The sequence below is a fragment of the Rousettus aegyptiacus genome, unplaced genomic scaffold (assembly GCF_014176215.1).
Source record: "Rousettus aegyptiacus isolate mRouAeg1 unplaced genomic scaffold, mRouAeg1.p scaffold_m13_p_8, whole genome shotgun sequence".
Classification (NCBI taxonomy): domain Eukaryota; kingdom Metazoa; phylum Chordata; class Mammalia; order Chiroptera; family Pteropodidae; genus Rousettus; species Rousettus aegyptiacus.
Window position 1 is genome coordinate 89,877,085 of NW_023416311.1, and position 21,971 is coordinate 89,899,055.

The window sequence follows — 21,971 nt, forward strand, 5'->3', positions numbered from 1 at the left end:
CATAAAAAGAATCATCTCAGGTTATGATAAAACTAAAAACCAATTTAGTGCTGATTTAAGAATTGTGACCACTGCTTTTGTGCTGTTTAAACTCAGTTTTTGCTAGCCTACCAATGGAAAACAATCTTCACATTTGTTTTACTTCAATATTCCCCTTTGTAAAGTCTGTTAATGTGAGTGGCTATTTTCACTCACCTCAAACTCCTCTAGTTTTTGTGAAACTATTTCTCAAAGTGATTTTTCCTCTATACAATGCTACCCCAAACTTACCACCTTCCTGAAAGTCACACGAATGCTCTAGAACCATCCATAAACTGGACTCACTCTCTATTCGAAGGATTAATATTTATCACCTTTAGAGATACCTTCTTTGGTCTAAGCAAAATATAATTAAGGCAAATAATTCTGCTTATTCTGAACCAGGAGCTAAAATACTGTTTCTTTAAATTAGTCTCATTGTTGACAAAGTCCTTTATTATTGTTGTTACTCCCAGCAGTTTGAAAAACATACATACTTTTAAATAAGTGGAGTTAATATTTCTTTTATTTCTAACAATGTTGTAATCAGTCCCTACTCATTGCAGCCTGAAGTGATCATGCTCTCCCATGAATGCTAAAGATGTAAATGTCTGTACTGTTTGACTGGCATCTTTCTCTCATGTGACCACATTGTCATATTTTTTTGTATCTTCAAGTTCAGAATAAAATCACTTTCTCACAAATCTCAATAAATATTTTTAATTATTGATCTTTCCTCATCATGCCAGATTCACCTTCATAAAGCACATTTTTTTGAGGGGAAGACGTTACTCTTTCTGAAAAATATTATATGTGTTTTACTTCTTTAAAAGAATATACTAAAGATAGAATGACCTTTATCATTGCTGATGGAATAAATGTTGCTGTTATATTGTTTTATTTTGTTTTTAGTTCGCAGGACCACATTGTACAGTTGTCCTGTCTTCATCATTGTGACCAGACTCTTAGCTTCTGTAAAGGGGTAGTAACTGGTGAGGGGTTGGGGCACTTGTCCAAACTATAGTTGGAGCAAGCACACTGTTTTCCCTTATCTACAACCTTGGAAACAAATGTGCTTTCTCACTCAGAATGTTTTGGATTTTACTAAGGTGATGTGGTGCTTCCCATGCATATTACTTACACCTCTAGGGGAATGAGGAGCAGCATTCTATAATAAACACATTAATATTTCTGCAGCAGAACTAACCCATGTTTATACAAAGTGGGAGAAATGAAGACTATAAATAACTATCTGTCAGATTAATGCCTCCAAATGAGTTTTGGCATCAAGCTTATAAAAAAGCAGATAAGGATTGTGAACTTGAGTATTTATTTTGTGCCATCTGAGGAAGAGAGCTGATGGAGTTGATGTAAGGTTTGCTAAAGTCCCCAAATTGACTCCTTGGTGCTACTATGCTTGGTAATACCCTTATGCTAATCTGTCATGATCTAGAAAGCAAATAGCCAAACTTGTTTGCACTCAATAAATACTAATTAGTATCATTAGCTATATTGGATCTGCATATTAAATTGAATAAATTTTTATTTGCATCTACTACTGTGTGCCAGGTGATACAATAGTGGAATGTGGGTAAGACAGACATGGTCCCTGACTTCTTGGCATTTATCATCTGAAGGCCTATTAAATAAGCAATTATAAAAGGGAATCGTTTTTCATTTTGCTTTATTTTAAAAGAAGAGCCATTAGAGCTTATAGAAAATGGATTTTTAGTCTGTGGGATCAGGCAAGGCCTTCCTAATGTTTAAGCTAAGACTTGAAACAGAAATATGAATTAACCAGGGCAAAGGGTATGGTATGTATACATGTGTGTGTGGAAGAGCGAGAGAAATGTATGTGTATGAGTGTGCATAATGTTTGTATTACGGGAGGATGAGTGGGCGCTAGAGAACATTCCAGAAAGTATAAAAGGGCCCTGTGGCAGGAAGAAACACAGGCTGTGGAAATACAAAGGTAGCTAGAGGGCGTGAGTACAGTCAGGAGAGGTTAACTTGAAATAAGTCTAGTTTAGACTTTATCTCATAGGCAGTGGGAAGACTTTGAAAGATTTTAAGCATGGAAGTGACATGTTTAGGTTACTCTTCCCCTTTACATTGAGCACTTTCCCCAGCATGACTTGCCTTAAAGAAAATTATTTACATTTCAGCCTTTCCCATTGGACGGTAACATTAGGTTGTCTTTCTCAGTCTGTTAGAGCTGCCATAGTAAAACACCAGAGACCAGCAAACTTAAAAACAACAGAAATGTATTTCTCAGAGTTCTGGAGGCTGGAAGTCTGAGATAAGAGTGCTAGCATGGTCATGTCTTCTAGGATGCAGACTTCTCATTGTGTTCTCACATGTTGGACAGGGCTAGGGGGCTCTGTGGGGTGGGTTTTATAAGAGTACTAATCCCATTCATTAAGTCTCCTCCCTTAGACCCCACCCCCTAATACTATCACATTGATGTTAGGATTTCAACCTATGGATTTATGGGGGCCATAAACATTTCGACCATAGCATTTCCTATGCAGAACAGTCACCCAATCCATGTTGCTGAATCTGGTCTCTGGCACTAACTGAAGGGATGGATGCTCCTTTCCAGATGAGAATTACAGTCTCTTTCAAGAGGACCTCTAGAAAGAGCTTAACTATTAAAATTAACAATCCTCCCATTGATACCTGACAATAGTCAACTTGGAAAAGAATATTTTAATTGAAATTTTTAATTTTTAACTAGGTTGCTTAGTTCAGTTTTTTTTTTAAATGCAAAAATAAATGTGGGGGAAAAAATTAAAAAGTCCAAACAGCATAATCGATTATACAAAGAAAAATGTTCCCACTCCACATTCCCATTTTATAGTTCTCCTTCTCAAAGGCAAACACTGTCTGTGGTTTTTCTATATTTCCAGTAATTTTCCATGCACATAAAAAACATTCATTTGTTTGTTTGTTTTTACAGGCAGCAGAGTGGCCTTTCTACTTAAATTAATTAACACATATGAAATAAACAAAACAGTACCTGCTCCAAAGCCCTCAGTAAGGGTTAGCTTTATCATTTTTTACTTTCATTCTCTTTTTTTTGTTACACAAGTGGGAGTATATTGTGCATCTGTTATGCAACTTGCTTCTTAATTATTAACATATTAACTTTTGACAGTTTGCTATGTTCTAAACCCGTCATATTCATTATCACATTGAATCCTCACAACCACTTTTGGGCTAAACGTAGTAAGTATCCCTATTTTATAGACTAGGAATCAGACTAGGCGTAGAGAAGTTATTGTGCAATGTCCACCAACTTATGAAGTCTGTATTTGAACTCCAGTAGTCTCAACTCAGTGCCTTAATTCTTAACTCCTTTGCTCTCCTTCCAATAAGTGTGTGCGTGTGGGTGTGGGTGTGGGTGGGTGTGTGCGTGCGTGCGCAGGGTGTGGGTGTTCTGTGTTTATTTTGGGTGGTTTTGTATGCTGTTTTTAACAACACTTTGTTATTCTCTTTTAGACCAAAGTTGATAAAAATTTCAGAACTGAACATTATGAAGAACAAGTGGAAGCATTCAAAAATGTCATACAAGAAACAACATCAAAGTTTAATGCAGGTGCATCTCTAAAATTCACAGCTACTGAAGCAAAAGTCTCAGAAGCTACAGAAGATGACACCTCAGAGAAAATTAATTCCCGACTAAATTCTCAGGGTTCATTTCGATTTACTTATTCCAAAAATGAAATTTACCAACTGTTCTTGTCACGTTCTTCTAAGAAGGTAAGACTAAACACTTCATGTGGAGAATATAATGGGATGTTTTGTAAAGTAATCAAACCCCTTCTTTTAAGTTTAAGTGTTTAGAGCAGATCAAGCTCATAAGAGAGAAAAAAATTAATAGTCAGCAAATCCCCCAATATGTAGCTAGAAGGTGAGAACAAAGAATGGTAACTGGAGAAAAATCTTATATAGGATTTAGTAGCAGTAAGTGGGTGAGATATTTGATTGTAGTGAACAGAGAACAAGTGTATTAAGAATTCAGAGTGTACTTTTGGACTGAGACTATAGTAATACACTTAAATTTATACTATCTTCGGAATTACAATGAAAAAGCGTACTAAGTAATTTTGGTAATTTATTGCAGTGCCTTAGGATGATGGCCATTTATTTACTATAAAGTGTTTCTCTAAGGTAATATGCCATGAAATTGTACACATTGAATATGAAATTGTCCTGCTTACTTTATAATCATACCTTTAATTTGAGACTTTGAAAATAAGTTTGTTTTTTTAATACTTAAGCCAGATTTAAAAATTTGTTTCAGCACCTTTGGAACAAATATAGAATATACTTTCTGTAATCAATATGATGCTAGTAAAATGTTCATTCTTTCTTTTCTGGTAGCAGAGTCATCTATTTAAATACACTTTTCCAACTTTAAAAATAATAATAATTCACTTTTAGTAGTTATGTTATACCTAATTTTTTCATTTTTATGGGTCCGTACATTGCTTATCTAGTCATATGAATATGAATATGAATATCCACCTTTAAATCATTCAACAAATACTTAATTTGTGGACTGCTACGTGGTCAGGCACTGCTCCAGGTGCTTACAATCCATTTGTGAACCAAACTAACAAAGATTCCTGTCCTCATTGAGCTGGATGATCAGCATGGGGAGATGGATAAAAACAATAAACAGAATAGCGAAGAAGAAGAAGAAGAAGAAGAAGAAGAAGAAGAAGAAGAAGAAGAAGAAGAAGAAGAAGAAGAAGAAGCAGCAGCAGCAGCAGCAGCAGCAGCTATGTAGTATTTAAATCAGTGTTATGGAATAAAATGAAAAATAAAGTAACATGAGGAAAGTTGGGAGTGCTGGGCAGATGGCAGTATTAAAAAGGAAGTTCAGGGTAGGCTTCAATGAGAAGATAAGGTCAGAGCAAATATTCGAAGGAGAGAAGATAGCCAAATATTTATATATGGGATGATATATCTGGCAGAAGGAACTTTTAGAGACAAATCTCTAAGATGGGGACATAACTGCCCATTGGGCCAAAGTGAATCAGGAAAAGTTAGAGAGGTTACCTTGAACCAGAACGTGAAGGACCTCACAGCCGATTCTAAGAGTTTCCATTTCCTCTGAGTAACATGAGAGGTCACTGGAATGTTTTTAACGGAAGATTCACATCCCCTAATACATTTTAAATGATTACTCTTCGCACTCTATTGAGAAAAGCTCATGGGAGTTAAGAGCAAAAGCAAGACATTTCATTAAAAGTTATTTCAGGAATCCAGGTGAGAGATGATGGTAGTTCAGACAGGATGGTTGTAGACTCAAACACGATCCAAGGTTTTAGGTCTGAGCAACTGGAAGGATGGCGTTGCTATCAATTGAGATGCGGAAAATTTCAGGTAGAGCAAATTTGGAAAGAACACTAGTGGTCAAGTTTTAGTTAGATTAAGGTTGAGATGTCTATTAGTCATGTAATTGGAGATGTTAAGTAGAAAGTAGTGTTATGATTCTGGAATTTTGGAAAGAGGTCTGGGCTTGAGCTATTATTTTGAGAGTTGTTGATATATAGATGGTGCTTAAAGTCATAGGGTTTGGTAAGACGACCAACAATGTTAATGTAGACAGAAAAAAATGAAGATGAAAGACTAAACCCAAGGAATTTCAATAAAAAGAGGAAGAACCAGCGAAGAAAAGCAAGATGTGGCTAATGTAATATCCGAGAACATGAGTCCCCAACCCCTGGGCTGCAGACAAGTACCAGGCCACACAGCAGGTGGTGAGTGGAGAGCAAGCGAGCAAAGCTTCATCTGTATCTGCAGCCACACCCCAGCGCAAGCATCAGCATCTTAGTTCCACCTCAGAACATCAGGCATTAGATTCTCATAGTAGCATCTGACCCTGGTTCCAAAAAGGTTGGGGACCGCAGCCCTAGAACCTTGCTACTCAAAGTGTGGCACATGGACCAGCAGGGTCAACATCATTGGGAATCTAGAACCTCAGACTCTACTCCAGACCTACTGAATCAAAATCACATTTAACAAGATTCTCTAGGTGATTTTACAGGTTGAGAAGAATCACCCTGGAAGACAAAAAAAGACACTATCAAGGAGAAAAGAGTGATGAACTATGGCAAGTGTGCTAATATGTATGTCAGAGAAGAAGAGGACTAAAAAACAAGTGCTGGCTTTAGCATTTTGAAGATCGTTGGTGACCTTGACAAGAGAAGTTTTGTTGGAGTTGTGAGTGCAGCAACATGACTGAATTAGATTTAAGAGGAACTGAGGAGAGAAGGATTGAAAACAGGCAATATAGAAAACTCTTTAAAGGAATTTTGCTTCTAATAAGGGCAAAGAAATAGGCAGTAAATGGTTGGACAAGAGGTCAGGATATATGTTTTTTAAATTCCTTTAGGATGCGAGAAACAGTACATTTGAATGGGAATGACCTAAGGTCTATCTCTAAAATAAGATGAGCCAAAGAACAGAACATCTTTCTGACAAGATATAGCTCCTAATTTTAGTAACAACGAAAAGGGATCCAAATGTTTTGTGCATCTTTGAGACTCCACTGAGAATTTTTATGCAAGTTAAGCAAGATGGGGAAGTCATATGACTTATTACATATGCACTAAGCTCCTTTAGGATTTTTGTTAGAGACTAATTCACCCACTATCAATTGAAATTAAGTAATGCAGTGAAGAATTGTGCTTCTAGAACATAGAAATCGTGGTGTGATTTTCATTTTCATGAAGATATACCTTTAATAAATAATAAAACATTTTTAACTCCCATGCAATTAACATATGTCAACTGCTACTACAGCAGAAGAGTCTCAGGAGAATCATCTGTAAAATCATGAGTGCTCATTGTAATTTAGTTTTGGCTGAGGTGGTCTGTAGCAATGAATCACATAGTTCGTTATCACTGTCTCAGTCTTCTCTTAGAAATTTAAGCCATCATACAAGGAAATATTTAATTGTTGAACTGTGTTAGTTTGGCTTGAAATCTATGTGTCAAAATATTGTCTATACTATCTCTGTTATCAAAGATTAAGAGAATATAGTGGAAAAAACAGAGAGATTTGAGACCTAGGTTTTTAGCACCAATTGCTGCCACAGACTATCTGTGTCATTTGGGGCAAATAATTTTATACCTTTGGATCACAGTTCCCTCATTTGAAGAATAAAAAGATTGAGCCTCATAATAATGCCTGCATTTTCTTCCATTGTTAATATTTTTTGTAGCAATTTAGGTATAATTTGCATATAATTAAAATGCAAAGATTTTAAGCACATAGTTCCATGAGTTTTCACTATTGTATCCACCTGTGTAACCTCTTTCTCCAACAAGATATAGAATAGTTCCACGACCTCAGAAAAATTCCCTCATGCCCTTTACAATCAATTCCCTACCACCTGAGGGGCAACTACTGACAAGATTTCTCTGACCATAACTTAGTTTCATCTGTTCTAGACCATGATATAAATGGATGATACAGTATATATTCTTTTGTGTTTGACTTTTTTCACTCAGTATAGTATTTTTTTTTTTTGAAATTTACTTATGCTGTTGCGTGCATCAGTAGTTTTTTTGTTTTTATTGCTAACTAGTATTCTTTTGTGTAAATATACCACAATTTGTTTACCAATTCCCCTATTGATGGACATTTGAATCATTTCCAATTTTAGGGAGTCCTGACTAAAGCTGCTATAAAAATCTTGTACAGGCCTTTTAGTGGACTATTTTTTCCCCATTGATCTTAGGTAAATTTGTAAAAGTGGAATTGCTGGTCATAGAGTAGATGTGTGTTTTCTTTGATAAGAAATTGCCAAACAGTTCAAAGTGGTTATACCGTTTTACACTCCCGCCAGCAATGTAGAAGAGTTCTAGCTATTGCACACCTTCATCAACTGTTGGTATGGATAGTATTTAAACGTTGCCATTCTAGTGGGTTAAAGTGGTATCTTATGGGCGCTGCTAAAAAACATATTGCCTGTGGAAATTCTAAACTCTGTGATTTTGTAAAATAATGATCATAAAACTCACATTTATTTTCTTCTGTTCTACAACAAAGGACAAAATGTTTCTGCGTGTGAAAGGAGTAGTTGATCTGGGAAGATTTGTGATGAGAAGTCGGGATGTTATGCTGACACCAACTTTCTTGGATGATTTAAAAGCTCTGCCAACTACCTATGAAAAGGGGGAATATTTCGCATTTTTGGAAAACTATGGAACCCACTACAGTAGCTCTGGGTCTCTAGGAGGATTCTATGAACTAATATATGTTTTGGATAAAGCTTCCATGAAAGAGAAAGGTATACCTAGAAATAGAGCTCTAACTTCTAATAATGTTTTAATCAACTATTATTCCTATTGCTAACCTCTTTCAATAGTTAAAGGCTGTATAATAGAGTTTTGTAACCTGCTTCTTTGAGAGGATCCTCTCCCTGCCCTTCAGAATCTAAAACCTTATCAAACAACAAATTGACTTTTACTTCAAACAAGATGGCTTGGTCATGACGTGGTCATACTCAGCAGGACTGCTAAGAAATGCACAAAATTGTATTGCAGTTTAAATTTTTCGATAATGCTGCTTTTGGTAAAATCCTATTTAAATGGTGAAAAAAAGAATGAGAGACATAATTTACACAACTTATTTCTTATTCAGTAGACTGTTTCAATTATATGTATGATGATTACCTCCCAAATTATTCTTCAATATTAGCAGGAAAATATTGTTCTAAATGTTCTCTTAGGGAGAAAGCAATGTTAACATGATACAAGTCTAACATCTTAAAGCAAGGGTGGAAAATTAGTTTTACGTTGTATGATGACAATTCCAATCATATGATGGCATATGAATTGGGTCCATGTTGAGTAGGTTTCTGACCACAATTAAAGTCATGGAAAGAAGGCCATAGTTGATCATCAAGGTCTGTCATATGTATAGGATAAGCTTATGTGGTACATAATTGCCATTCTGGTCTGAAGCATTTATCTAAACCTTTTAAGAATAAAGTAGTGCAAGGGGATTATGCTAATAAGTTTTGAGTATTGATTTTATAATTATGGCAAGTTATATTTCTTAAAGAGGTGATAGATGTCAGCATATCTCTTCTTTCTGCTCTCAAAGTTTTGGGGTATGTTTCTTAGGAGGGAAAGTGTCACCCAAAACCAAATCACTTTCATGGCCCCTTCTCCATAGCTTCTGCTAGTGTCAAGTAAAGAATGAGATACATCTATGATTTCAGAGCCTGACACTGTTCTCACAGTTGGTAAACACTCTATGAATGAAATACATTTATGTGGCCAAAACCAATTCTTCTTGATGCCTCAGTCTGGTCTTGGGCAGGTAGAGACCTTGCCCAGGGGAGCAGAACATGAGGTTGCTTGGCTTATATTGCCTCACAGGGCTATATCCTGCAAGTATCATAACAAGGTCTCTGAGACCTGCCTGGTAAGCTATATTGATATAGCTATTACACAAGGAAGGAGCACAAAAGGACTGTGTCTTGAGTAACTTAAAAAACCGAAGAGAAAGGATCAGCTGGGTGACCAAAACACAAGAAACCCATCAGGCTAAGAGTTCTTTAGTGAAAAAGATCCATGGGCTGAAATCTTTAATCTTGGACAACTCAGAGCTACCAACTTAAATCTATTGACCTTCTAGCCTTAAAAGACAAAGATCATTAGGTCAGTCCTGGTGTTTTTAAAGAGGAAGTCATCTTTCTCATTTTTCCAGTGGCAATATCTGAGGACCAAGCCATGTCTTCTACTTCAATTTGGGATGTCCAGACTCTGTCTGAACATGGAAACATCCACAGCGCTGAAGCAGAGACTCTCAGCGTTTTGAGGTCACTTAGGTATTTTCATCTTCATCTTCAGAATCAGAGTCCTCATGCTTCTTAGGTTAAGGTTGGAAATCTAGTGTTCTGGAAGGAGGATCAAAATAAAAGACAATGCTTGAAATCCAGAACATTAGATTTCAAGCATTGTCTTTCATTTTGATCCTCCTTCCTTTCCCATGGGAAATTTCACCTGATATTTCTCAAGTTCTCACTAATTGTGGGTGCACAAAATATATTTGTTGAATAAATACCTAAATGTCCCCAGATCTCTACTTCTAAATCTGACCATAGAACACTGGGATTAACTTCTTCTCCCTTTCCTTCTTCATAAATCATTTTGGCTTCCAGGACAAACGACCATATGTGTGTGTGTGTGTGTGTGTGTGTGTGTGTGAGAGAGAGAGAGAGAGAGAGAGAGAGAGAGAGAGAGAGAGAGAGAGAGAGAGAGAGATACCTGAAATGATAAATAAAACCAAAAACTCACATGGTCAATGAGCTGAGGCCTGGCAGTTTACAGTTTACTCTTAAAATAAAGGAATCATTCCTTTTTAAGTCATGGACTAGACAATAAATTATATGCTTGAGTAAATATTAGGATCTTCCTTCCTAATAACTAGAGCATTCACATAACACAATGAGTCAGCTTCCAAGACTGATTCACAGGACCAAACAAAGTTGTCTCATATATAAACCATCTGCTCAAAGCAATGCATCAGCTAGCTACCTTAATGACAAACTGAGACTTCCAGAGAGGATCATGAGATGTTGGATGAATCCCATGAGCAAACTATGAAGTCAATACAGAGAAGTGCTTAATAGCTAGGCAGCTCTAGGTTCACATATCAATTTCACTAATTACTAAATACCATCAACAGGTTACTTAACTGCTCTGTAATTCTGTATCCTTATCTGTAAAATGAGAATAATAATAGAACTTACCTCAAGAGGTCGATGCAAGGATTAAATTAGTTAATGCATAATGCATTCAAAATGCTTAGAATGGTATGTGATTAGCATTTAATACATGTTAAATATTATTGTCTCTCTTCTATGGTATTAGAGCTTTAGGACTTTACCATAACCACCCTAGTCTGACTTATGTCCTTTTTAAACAAGAGGTAAATTTATACGTCCTTTGCCATTAAGCTGACAAGCAAGGTCAAAAGGAGTTCACTAGATTCTAACATGAGGACAAAGCAGGACAGATATGACTTTGCGTTTGAATTCAATAATAATGTCTAGGAATCCAAGTAAGGCTGCTCCTTAAAGATAGCAAAATTAAAATTTATTTATGATATTGATAGACGTGATCTAATAATTTTCAACTATATACATTTAACAGGTATTGAACTAAATGATGTACAGAAATGCCTCGGGTTTAATGTGGACTTATCTGCAAATTTCGGAATTGAACACAAAAGAGTTCGTAATAAGAGTCTGGAAGTTGAGCTCAAAGGAGATATTGATAAAGATTATTGTGTAAAAAGGGGTGATGGTAAAATTGGTAAGAATGGCTTAACTCGTTACATTAAAAATAAAAGAAAGGTGGTGGTCAGTGAATACTGCCCTGTTGCTATGAGCTCTCTTTATTGTCTAGTTTCTCTTTATCTAAAAAAAAGAAGTGTTTGAGAACTATTTTATCTTTCAGTGCTTTCCAAACCATTCTGAGCACAAGTAACCCATAGACTGTATCCATCTGTATCACTATTGTGCAGGGTTGTGTAGTGCTCACCTCAATCACGCTATAGTCATTATAGATTTGTGTATTTATAATGGCAATAGTAGAAAGCAAATGGTAGAAAAATATCTTAAGGAAAATTTTTCTTTTCCCCCCTATTTTTAACAAAGCTTCTGAATGAGCAAGTGACAGTACCATGTGTATCTACAGAGAAAGGAGAAAACCAAAACATCTCTCTAACTCAACCTTCCACCTGACCTGAAGTTTCTAATTCACCTTCACCCAATTGGTCAAGGGGTACAAACACCAGTTATAACATAAATAAGTACTAGGGGTGTAATATATAATATTTCTGTACATAGTTAACAACGCTGTATGGTATATTTGAAAATTACTGAGAGTAGATACTAAATGTTATCACAAGAAAAAATTTTATGTAACTATACAAAGTGATGTATAGTTAACTTATTATGGTAATTATTTTGCAGTATATATTGTAATTATTTTGCAGTATATATGTATGTCTACATGTTAAGTTTATACAATGTCTGTCAATTGTATCTCAATAAAACTGGAATAAAAAGAGAAATCACTAATCTATCCTTAACATTAAATCAGTATAGAACTCTTTGGTATAAATATTACTTCTGTTAATCTTCAGCAGATTTACAAGCATGAGGCTGTAATGGAAATCTCAATTTTTACTCAGAAATACTTGAAAGCATTTTCAGAAATACAAATGCTGAGACACCTTTAAAGATAGTGGGGAAGCAGACAAGAGAAAAGCCTGATATTTTTTAGAGCATACCAACCACTAACATGTGGCTATGATTGAACACCACCGATGAAGTGAAAAGAAAACTGAACTTGCCATCAAATGTCATAATTTCAATATTTGGCCCTTAAGCTGACTGAGTAATCTTGGGCTTGTCATTCTACCTCTCTAAGTCTCAGTTTCCTCATCCATAATAATGAGTATGGATAAACAAAAATCATCTTAAAATTCCTTTTTAGTTCAAAAATTTTCAAGTCCAAAAGAGTCACAAAAGTTTGTGAAACACGATGTTTAGCCTAGATAAATGAGTGAGAGAAGGGTAGGAACTTGGGGTAGAAAATATTTTGCTTTTGCTTTATTCTTTTTTTGTACCCTTTGATTTTTAAAATTATATTAAAATGCTTTAAAATAAGCCAATACAAAATATAATTATAAAGATAAGTCTGCAACAAAAAATTATAGTACATCTAAAAGCTAGGTTTAGTTCCCATGTGTGCATGTGCATAAGTGATGTACTTTGAATTATCAATGTATCTCAATCATTGTACCATTTTTACTTATTTATTTATTTAAAAAATGACTGAAGTCTATGATTAGCTACTAATAAAAATGCCTTTGGAGATTTGGGGTGAAAAGTTATATAAGTAATATTTAGAAGTAAAATTCAATAAACACACTAGACTATACAAAAGAGGGTTAATAAATGTTTATCAAATATCGCAGAATTATAAATGCTTGACTTACATGCTCTTTCTCCTCTCAGTAAACATCACCAGCGATAATATCATAGATGATGTTATTTCACTCATAAGAGGAGGAACAAAAAAATATGCATTCGAACTGAAAGAGAAACTTCTCAAAGGAGCCAGCATGGTTGATGTGACTGACTTTGTAAACTGGTCCTCTTCCTTAACTGATGCTCCAGTGCTTGTTAATCAAAAGGTAAAAATTGTTTGTTTTCAAATAGAAAATTTTGTTATGTTTTATTAAATGTAACTGTTGGTTCAGATGCACAGTTAACTTCATCTGAAAAAGATGTGAGCATTCAAATGCACTCCCATCTCATTCCTCAAAAGACGCAAGGCACAGAAGAAAGGCACAGAGTGTGGCGTCAGACCAACCGAGGCCAAGTTTGGATCTCTGTTCCTCACTAAATGTTCCTTACAATTTCTGACTTCTGCAACACTAAATTCTCCAGGGCTCCATTTATTTCGAGTATTTAACAAGATTGCTTTTTCAGAGCCTATAGCACAGACTGGCACAAAATAGGTGCCCAAGAATTATTAGTTCTCTTTCATGTGACCCTGGTTGTACCTTGCCTTCAGGTGGCATCATGCTACAACTTCAAACACAGGTGAATCAGGTTTATGAAGGGCGTTCATGAAAGGAACATCCATAAAGTCCCAGAAAATAAGACCAATGGCAAGCAATTCTTATGATCTGGAAATTATTTCTTTTTTGTATTTTTTAAATTTAATGTATTGAGATAACATTAATTAATAACATTATTTAAATTTCAGATGTACAGCTTTATAATATGACATCTGTATAATTTATTGTATGCTCACCCCCCCCAATCTTGTCTCCTTCCTTCCCCATATTTCACTCTCTTTACCCTCTTCTTCTTTTCTCCATCCCTCTGGTAACCACCATTATGTCATCTGTGTCTATAAGTTTGTTTTTCATGTTTGTTTGTTTGTTTTGTTTGTTTGTTGCTTTTTGTTTTATATCTTACATGGAGTAAAATCATATGATTCTTGTACTTTTCCATCTGACTTATTTTACTTAGCATAATACTCTCAAGATCCATCCATGTTGTCCCAAACGGCAATATTTAATCTTTTTGTGGCTGAGTAGTATTTCATTGTTTAAATGGTATATCTTTTTTATCCAATCATTTGTTGAAGGACACTTAGATTGTTTCTATGTCTTGGCTATTGTGAATAGTGATGCAATGAACATAGGGTTATACATATCCACACACGCGCGCGCACACACACACATAGATAGATAGATAGATAGATAGATAGATAGATAGATAGATATTTATGAATAAATGTTTTCAAGTTTTTCAGGTAGATACTCAGAAAAGGGATTGCTGGGTTAAATGGTAGATCTAATATTAATTATTTGAGGAATCTCCATACTGTTTTCCATAGTGGCTGTACCAGTTTACATTCCCACCAGTAGGTTAGGAGTGTTCCCTTTTACAACCTTTCCAACACTTGTTATTCTAAGAGGTGTGAGGTGGTGATTGGTTTTGATTTGCAACTTGATTATAATAGTCTTCAGTTTATAAATCCATTGGGAGTTCACAATTTAGTACTTATTCCTGGGGAGGAGGGAAATTGTGTTATAATTATGAAGATACAAATGCCAATGTTATTTAGCCTCATCATTCTCTCCTCAAACTAACTAAAAAGGGTGTTTGTTTTCCTTTATCCCTTATTTTTTTTCCCTACTACCTTTATAACTTTCCCTATATGTTTCACAATTTTCTTCCTTTGGGTCAAATTTATCTTCGACAGCTCCCTACTTCAGTTTGATTAACTTGAGCTACAGACCTGTTGACATTTTAATAGGACTAATTGTTGGAGAATTTTGTTCCTTTCTTTAATTTTATCATCTTTCAAGAGTGAATGATGCCACCAAAACTACCTTATTTATGTGAGGGAGTAACTTAGAAACTTGAAAATTATAATATACTCGTCCTTCAGGTTACACAAATCTAGCCATTCACTGATGTGGAAACATATCTGTGAGACTTCAGATATTTTGTCCTAAAAGCAGGACAAAAAGGGAGAAAAAGTTGGCCAAATTAGCATGTCGATATATGAAATTAAAATCAGAAAAAGTCCTTTTATTTTATTATATTTTAATCATCTTTAAATTTATTTTCTTGAACTAAGCAAAGTAAACCTATGTCTGAAGATATTAAATAAGGAAAGAATTTAGGTGGATGTTTACACCAAGATAGAAACACAAAGGGTTTATCTTCTCATCTCTGCAAAAGCAGGTCAACTGTCCTCATATGGATCTAAGATTGTTCTCTGAGAAGGTCTCAATAATAGTCCAGCATATTCTAGAGCTCACTTTAAAAATCTCAAGTAAATAAAACATCTGCTGAAGATTTATTACTGGATTTACTTAGAACTATTGAAAGACCTTCATCACCTCTATTGGTACAGTCTTATGGGCTGGATGTAAAATATAGTTTATCCTATTTTTAAAGGCAACTATTGTCTCCTAGATTTTTATTTTTTTATTTTTTTTATTTTTTAACCTCCAGATTTTTATATTGGTAAGCATTCCATCTAAAATATTTGTATATCTTTCTCTTTTTATGCATTGGAAGGCTGAACTTTTCACATCAATGTTTACCTAAGAAAATGGGAGCTACAGTTAGTCCTCTATGACCCACTTTTTAAATTTGTCTTTTGTAGATGAAGCTCAGAAAATAGTAAAATATTATGGTTTTTATTGACTTTGTGTGGGTTTTAAATCCCTAAAGAGGTGTGTGATATCATGTAGTTTGACCTTGAAATAGATTCCAAGTTCTTTTACTCTCATAAATCCAGTAGACACAATCCTTTGATTAAGTGGAAGCTATTTCCATGAGATAATTACCCAATCTATAGTCACTAATTCATTCTTTGGTAAGTTGAAGCATTCTATTGTCTGTGGATGACATGCTCAAACACTAGGGACAATCTGAATTTTTAAATAATTGACTCTCCTATATAATTATTTAAAGAATTGGTAAAATCTCTTCCCAGCCATGCTAAATTATTAACTGGTTTATATTTAATGCTCTGTAGTAAATTAAATCTAGTACCTAAGTATTTATGTTGCAAACAGTTTATCTTGGAGTAAACACCAAGAAGTTATATTACTCTAAATTAAAGGCAATATGACTATATCACTGAGATTTTCTAAGTAGAACACTTGTGTGTATATACATATATGTAATATCATATAATTATATATATTTCATACTATAGTAACTATGGCCATGATCTCTATTAAGTAGAACCTTATGACTTTATTTCTCCCTTTGCGTGCTTCAGCAGACCCCAAAACACTTCTTAAGGAATGTGTTGACTCAGCCCAAGAATTTTTCCTCAGCCTTTCTCCATGCAGAGGAAATAGGCTGGGCCTCTCTTTCAGTATTTACTTTTGTCATAGTCTTCAGCTTTCATGGAAGTATATTAATTCTATTTCTAGCTTGTCTGAATGTGAGTACAAATGATTCTACATTTTATTTCAACAGAAGAGCTGAACTTTGATCTCCTATTAAGTATACTGCTACAAACTAGATATAAAAATGTTGGCTGAGGAAAAACTACATTTATTAAAGATTGCCTGAGAAATATAAAGTTTATGATTTCTCTAGAGAAATAGCTGCAGAGATTGATATAGCTAGTCTATAGCATGTTGGCTTCCTATAAAGTTTTGTTTTGACATTATAAAAACAAAGTTATGTAACCCACTACTTTATTTACTAAAAGGAGATTATATGGTACAATGTCTCCTTTATGAGAACTCATGGGAGAAATTATTCTAATCAATTTCAAGGATCATTTTGTGTTTTGAGGAATCAGGTAAGTTTTTCTTATATACATGCGATCAAGAAATTTCGTTTTCTTACTCAGTGGGTTAGAAAATATAACCAAATTTGTCACCCACCTCATGCAAATGGTTCTTTTGCATAAGTTTTGTGGATTTGTGTTGCTTTTCACTTTGTCTTGCCTTTTCCATTCTCAGTTCTCTTTTTCTCATTTTTTTCAACCACTCTTATCTACCCACACGTCAAGCTATATTAAGCTCTTTCTGTAACAACTTGGGTGATGATGAACACATCAGTCTACTGTTTTTGATATACTGTACAACTTTCAGCAGCGAATGATGCATGAAGTGTTAAAGAGCATCAGTGCTCTGTTCTATAGTCATTATAGTTATAATGACATAGTGAAAAGCATTCCTAACTCTCTTGTATGGAAATAAAAGTAACGTTCATTCTATCAACAAACTACACGTGGTACATATAGTTTAATAAGTTTGGAAGCCTATAAGAAATCTAATGTACTTAATATTAAACTGTATGGCCAATTTTTTTTTTTTTTTGTATTTTAACAAGTTTCGTGATAGATTATATCCACTGAAAATATATGCGCAATGGGTAGAAAGATTTAGCTGGGATAGCTAACTTAAACTAAGGCCAAAGTTTATCAAAAAAAGATGTGGTGCTTTAGGAAAACTTCAAGAAGTACATTTTAATTCTTTTTCTTCCTGTGGGTTTTTGACTCCAGAGTTTGAGATTCCTCTGAAACTGTTGCTTTTAGATTTCCTTCATCTTTATCTCTTCGAACATTGTTTATGCATTTCATCTAAATTGTATTTTCTCCATGACCCTTTATTCCCGTATCTTTGATTATCTAGCCTTGACTTGACTTTGAAGGGTAAAACAAGATGAATTTTTTTTCTTAAAAACCAAAATAACTCTACCACACGCTTATGTTTTTTGTGCCAATGTGGCAATGTTGGTATGAGGTTTCTTTCTTCCAAATAAAGATGACATAGTTGAAATCTAAATCCTACATGTTAATTCACAAAAGACTATGCTGGTGAACATTTGTGTTGACTTTGTAGAAGTACTTGATATATTCTGGATCTGAGACTGTTCTCACTTAAAAGTATTACAAATGTCTTCTATCACTTGAAGACTTTTGCCTTTTAATGATATTCTTGATAACAGATGTCCTCTTTTTTACTTTTCCGTTTGGAAATAATTTAATTAATTAATTAATTAATTATATTTGGATGCCTATAAGTCCCTGGTCTTCGTAGGTGGTCTCCCATCCAAGTACTAACCAGGCCCGACCCTGCCTAGCTTTTGAAATAATTTTAGACTTACTGTAAAATTGCAAAAATAATATAGAGTTCACATATACCCTACACCCAGCAGCCAATAATATTAACGACATACATAAATGTATCATAATCAAAACTAAAAAATTAACATTAAATTACATACCCTATTTAAATTTCACCAGTTTTTCCCCTAATCTTTTTTTTTTTTCTGTTTCAGGATCCAATCAGGATCCTACACTGCATTTGGTTGCCATGTCCCCTTAGTCTTCTTCAATCTGTAACAGTTCCTCATACTTTTCTTGTCTTTCGAGACCTTGACACTTTTGATTATTGGTCAGTTATTGTGTCAAATGTCTCTCAATTTAGGCTTAGAGTAGATTGAGGCTATGCATTTTCACCTGAATACCACAAAAGTGATGTGTTCTTCTCAGTGCATCATATCAGGAATAATGATGTTAATGTTTTCTTTTCTTTTTTTTTCTTTTTTGATGTAGATAAATGTATATTTCATTTCATTACAGTTAGTGCTTTGTGTCCTATTTAAAGTTACTCCCTATCACAAGGTATTGAAGATACTCTTTTATACCTTCCAGAAACTTTATTGCTTTGCTTTTATAATTCCATCTACAATCAACCTAGTTTTTGGATGGTATAAGTTAGAAGGTCACTTTGTAAAAAATTTCCCTATGAATATCTCATTGTCTTAGACCAAAGTACTACGGCTTTTTACTAAACTGCTTTTAAGATTTTTCTCCGTGATTATGATTATGATTATGATTATGATTATTTAGCAATTTTACTCTGATGTGCCTAGGTGCAAAAGAAAAAAAATTAATGTAGCTTTTCATTAATGGAGTATCTTGATGTCTGTCAACAGGTTGATAATATTCTCAGCCATTAGCTCTTCAAATAATGTTTCTTATATATTCTCTCTTTCTGGGATTCAGTTATATGAATCTTTTACTTTCTCACTCTTTTATATTTTCTACGCTCTCTCTGTATTTCCCAAATTTTTATCATTCATACTTCATTGTCAATATTTTTTCTTCTGACCTGTATTTCAAGTCATTAACTTTGCTTCAGTGTGTCACATCTGCTATTTAACCAGTTCATTAATTTGCATATTATAATATCATTCTAATATATTTATTTGTTTTATTTTTCAACTCTTCTATTTTAAAAAATAATTTTCTCTTCTTGCTTATATAAACATACTTATTTTAAAGTCTATGACTAATAACTCAAATCTTAGCATCCTCCATTGCTGTTTCTAGCTTATGTCATTTCTACAGTTCCTGTTGCCTTATTTCCTTGTGTATGTAGTTATTTTTATTTTGGACTCGATATCAAACTTTAAAAATTGTTATAAGAGTAGTTTGAGGCCTGGGGTGATTTTATTTTCCTCCAAAGGAAATGTATATTTATATCTGAAAAGCTCCTGGAGTACTAATAACTCAGGATTATTTTAATCCAGACAAGGTTTCAGTCTTTGCCAGGGTTACCCCACTTCCACTTACTCCTTACATCTAAGGATGTAGTGTTTGGGGTCCCAACCCTGAGTACAGCTTGTTTACCTTTGCTGGTCCTAAATTCCAACCTCTTTCCCTCAGTCCAATAATATGTTGGTCTCCCTCTTAGCCCCTTGACTGCCTCTTCCTCAATTAGGAAATGTGTAAAGGGGATTGGTGGCCCCAAAATACTAGGCTCACCTCACTGAATTTCCATCTCCTCCCATATTTTTATTACCTTTTTAGTTTTATCACCTTAAGTACATTTTTAATTTTGGTTTTACTTTGTTCAGCTTTTCTCATTGTCTTCAGTAAAACTATTAGTTGAAAGTGTTTAATCAGTTACTACTCTGCTGCAGGAATTGGTGGTATATTTTTTATATCTTCTTTCTTAAATCTTTAGGTTTCAATTTCTTTTAAATTTTGTGATCTCTTGTTTCAAAGTGCTATGTCACCAAAGGGCCTCAATTGCTAACAATTCATCAACTCAAACAGCTCTTTCTAGTCACACAGTTAAATTTGCTTAAATTTAATGAACATATGATACAAGTTTTCCATATATGTTATGATACCTCCACTATATGAACTTTTTGAATTCTGCAGTGTGTGAGGTGAATACTCTATTTCTTAACACCCTAAAATCTCAGCTTAATAGTCATTTTCTCAGGAATAACTTCTCAAGCTTCCCTGATTCAATTGGAGTAATTTTATATCTTACTCCAGGAATTTGATCACTAGTTTAGTATTAAAAGCTGACATCATATCTGGCAATCGTATTTCTTCAGTAAGCCTTTATCGAATTAATTAATGAGTAAATAATTCAGTGAAGAATATTACAAGCTCCATCAGAAAAAGATCTAAAATGAAATGTTTTGCTTTCTTGCAGCTGTCTCCTATATATAATCTGATTCCAGTGAAACTAAAGAATGCATACCCCAAAAAACAAAATTTGGAAAGAGCCATTGAAGATTATGTCAACGAATTCAGTGCATCAAAATGCCACGCATGCCAAAATGGGGCAACCGTGGTCCTGCTAGATGGATACTGTTTGTGTTCCTGTCCAGTCAAGTTTGAGGGAATAGCCTGTGAAATCGATAAGCGAATTCTTTCAGGTGAGAACAACTTATTTGATATCATTAAGGAGAAAAATATGCATTTTGAGGTAATTTAATTTGGAAACTGGCTCAAATGAATTTGTATTAAACTTCCAGGTTATCTTTATAAACATACGAAAAAAACTGAACAAGTAGTAAAAATGGACAAAACAGACTTAATGTGTCGCAGCGTACAGTTTTAATGTCTTCTACCTCTACGCTTAAACAGAACTATAACAAAAACAAACCGTAATGCTATATTATTTTTAATTATAAGAATGTTCATATAAAGTTTACAGAAATATAATAAGCATCCAGGTAGTCATTATCTAGAATTAACAAACATTAAACAGATATATATCACATATACTTTATATGTGTATGTGTATATGTGTACATATGTGTATGCATATACATATACATAAATAGTTCCGAACCTCTTAAGAAAAACAATTACAGATACAGTAGAGTACTTTGTACCACATTCCCTCCCCTGAAAAAAAGCCCAAGTGCCATTCCTCTCTCTGACCCTACTCAGATATAGTCACTTAAGTTAATGTGTATCCTTCCAGTCCATATTTTTATACTTACACTGAATATGAAAATAACAATAAAAAATATATATATTCAATACTGCTTTGGATTTTTAAAATTTACATAAATGGTATTTATTAAATTTTAATTGTGCAATTTTAACTTTATTCATATTTAAAAAAACAGAGAGTCCTCAATGTCTTACAGCTAATTATCTGAAATCATATTAGTATACTTTTACAAGGAGGAATTACATTAGCCATGTATCTAATACTAAAAGAATCTGCTTAGTCTTTCATTCCGGTGTAATTAATTAGAATCCTAATAGATAAGTAAAGTCTTAGCCTAACTTTTAATCATCACAAAATTAGCTAGTAAAATTAACTTTCTATGGCAATCATAGCTTACATTTCTGATTGAGCAAACACAGAAATTTCCTACAATGAAATTTCTAAAACGTTTATGTAGTTTCCTAAAACAGTCATAGCACATCCTCTACTTTATCATTCAATCATACTTTCAACTTTTTCAGCAAAATTTTTAGTATTACAAGAATGTTTTTGCCCTTCTTAGCAAACATACTTAGAGTCTCAACAATGTGGTAACAATATACATGTTAGGATTTAACTTAAATTTTAGGATAATTATTTA

The 21,971-nt window shown here is 34.1% G+C and overlaps 1 protein-coding gene across 1 annotated transcript in view; it reads left to right on the forward strand.

Moving 5' to 3' along the window:
• The window catches only part of C9 (complement C9), a 43,775-nt gene that overhangs the window by 21,058 nt on the left and 746 nt on the right, over positions 1–21,971 (forward strand). Inside the window, exons 6-10 of the mRNA XM_016147957.2 lie at positions 3,520–3,780; positions 8,087–8,327; positions 11,203–11,364; positions 13,077–13,255; positions 20,579–20,804. Coding sequence (XP_016003443.2) covers positions 3,520–3,780; positions 8,087–8,327; positions 11,203–11,364; positions 13,077–13,255; positions 20,579–20,804 — 1,069 coding nt within the window. The remainder of the gene's footprint in view (positions 1–3,519; positions 3,781–8,086; positions 8,328–11,202; positions 11,365–13,076; positions 13,256–20,578; positions 20,805–21,971) is intronic.